At 35.7% G+C, this 1,900-nt stretch overlaps 2 protein-coding genes across 2 annotated transcripts; one reads left to right on the forward strand and one right to left on the reverse strand.

Annotated features, from left to right (window-relative positions):
• Gasu_62910 (uncharacterized protein) lies at positions 1 to 751 on the forward strand (the record flags this gene model as incomplete). Its single annotated transcript, XM_005702520.2, has 1 exon — positions 1 to 751. A coding segment is annotated over one exon (166 nt), but the record flags the coding sequence as incomplete, so codon positions are not given.
• Positions 752 to 825: 74 nt separating this feature from the next.
• Positions 826 to 1,290, reverse strand: Gasu_62920 (uncharacterized protein). The gene is made up of 2 exons (XM_005702521.1): positions 1,054 to 1,290; positions 826 to 1,000 (listed from the first exon to the last, which is right to left on the reverse strand). Exons 1-2 carry the CDS (start codon positions 1,163 to 1,165, stop codon positions 903 to 905), a joined length of 210 nt encoding a protein of 69 aa, XP_005702578.1. The 5' UTR covers positions 1,166 to 1,290; the 3' UTR covers positions 826 to 902.
• Between the last annotated feature and the right edge of the window lie 610 nt (positions 1,291 to 1,900).

Here is a 1,900-nt window from a genome sequence, read left to right on the forward strand (position 1 = left end):
TCGATTGTTGAGAATCAGTCTTGGGTTGATATTTCAAAGATATTCTGCAAGAAAGCAGTTAGACACTCCGTTGAGTGTTTTGTTCAGTACACAGAATTATATTCCGTATACTAGTTTTCCTTGTCTTCTATATGACTCTTTTCACGATGGAGAAATCGGTCTGTAACTCTGCAACAGGCATTTCTCAGGATAGCATAGGAAAGTCTCGAGTCCATCATCGCTTATTTTCAATGATTGTTTGTATTGTTGTGCTTTTAGATCAATTCTCTATTGATACGAGTATGTCTTTTGAAATATTACGGATAGAGGGCTTTAGATAACGAAAGCTGAATAAACTTGTATTTTGAAAGCAAGGGAACAGTTTTTAGTTCAAAATATACTCAACTTGTTGGGAACCATGAAATAAAGCAAGCAAAAGAACACTGCTGAAAATCATGGTTGTGTCCACCTGGTAAAATGTTTTGACGATAGCGACTGTAGCTACTAGTCCGTTTTGAGAAACGCCTTTGTTTTTATGAATTACTGGGTTTACCAAAAGTTAAGTTTTGTCTAAAGAATATGTAAGTCGTAAGAGTGATAAAGTTGAAACAAGTATTGCTGCTGTTTCTGAAAGGCATCTATTGCAAATCGTCTTTGGTCCTTATATAGTTGAAGAGGAGGGTAACATTAGTAGTACGGTGTGAATGGGAAACAATGCGACTTGTGTGAAACAGTATTTGCCTTTTCAAGAGTGCTGCTGATCTGTTTTTTTCCCAACACACTGAAGATCATGCTGTTGAAAGTAGTGGTAGTTGTAGCTGTCAAAAAGTGAAAAGGAGACTTCACATTTTGTACAAACAGCTTGCGTTTGGATAGTATACAAAGTAGCTCTGAAAGAAACTCATGAAGGATTGGTTGAACTTCTACAATGTTACACAAGTGTACACATTGATGTCATCGTGTCCGACTAGAGTTTTTGGTTTGACTCTGAAGATAAAGTCCAACTTTTGGTAAATAATTCCTAGAAAGCATACGCAGACGATCAAAGTGGTTTGCAAATACATTGACACGAACCTAAAACATTATTCGACTGTCGCAGCAAAATCAAACCGTTCGTTACTACTTGAAATTCAACCAGAACAGCAACAACAACAAATATGAGCCCAAGCCTAGTACAGTATGGCATAGTCATCAATTCTACAAAGAGAATGATTCCTGCTTCTATCTTTTACTGTTTTCTTCGTTGTTGGCATGAGCGGAAAAGTGTCATTGTTTTAGTTACTTGGAATTGTAAACAACAACAACAACAACAATTGAAAGTTATACTGTATTACTGAGTGGTACATGGAATATTAATTATAGTTTTCGTCATAAAAGTACGAATTTGACCTATTTTTTACCATAAAGGAAAATTGTATTGTCGAGTTTACAAAATAAAAAAGCATTATTCGCACACTTACGACTATTCCTGTATCTTACTATCAGTAGAACTACATACGGTTCTGATTTTGAACAACAAATAGGGTGAGTTACTTTACTGGTCGATTTTCGATTTTGCTTGTACCTGTTTGAGAAAAATCTTTATCTTTTGACTCTTACAACGAACTTATTTGTTATCTCATGATAGTATGATGAAGCAACTAGTCGTCATTTCTTTTCCGAAAACGTCGACGTACAACCTTTCAGAAGCTTTTTTCATTGGAAATCTCGATCACATAGAATCTCTTTGTCCCCTGATAGTTGCGTTGCATTTGTAGGGATGGGTAACTCCAAGTGATCAATTCGAGACAATTTCGTCAGTTGAATCAAGTAATCTTTGACAAGTGAACTTGCAGTATCATGAAAGTGTACAACATACTGTTTTCTGTGATCTAGAATCTACTACTGATCTATCTGAACATATTGTAATGCTCTCATGTTG

The sequence above is a fragment of the Galdieria sulphuraria genome (genome assembly GCF_000341285.1).
Source record: "Galdieria sulphuraria unplaced genomic scaffold scaf_148, whole genome shotgun sequence".
Taxonomy (NCBI): domain Eukaryota; phylum Rhodophyta; class Bangiophyceae; order Galdieriales; family Galdieriaceae; genus Galdieria; species Galdieria sulphuraria.

Excerpts from the sequence above, each read along its gene's own strand:
- Gasu_62920 (XM_005702521.1), bottom strand. The coding sequence starts at position 1,165 with ATGCCATACTGTACTAGGCTTGGGCTCATATTTGTTGTTGTTGCTGTT. Across the intron at positions 1,001-1,053 it reads ACAGTCGAATAATGTTTTAG|GAATTATTTACCAAAAGTTG; the intron begins GTTCGTGTCAAT and ends TATGCTTTCTAG.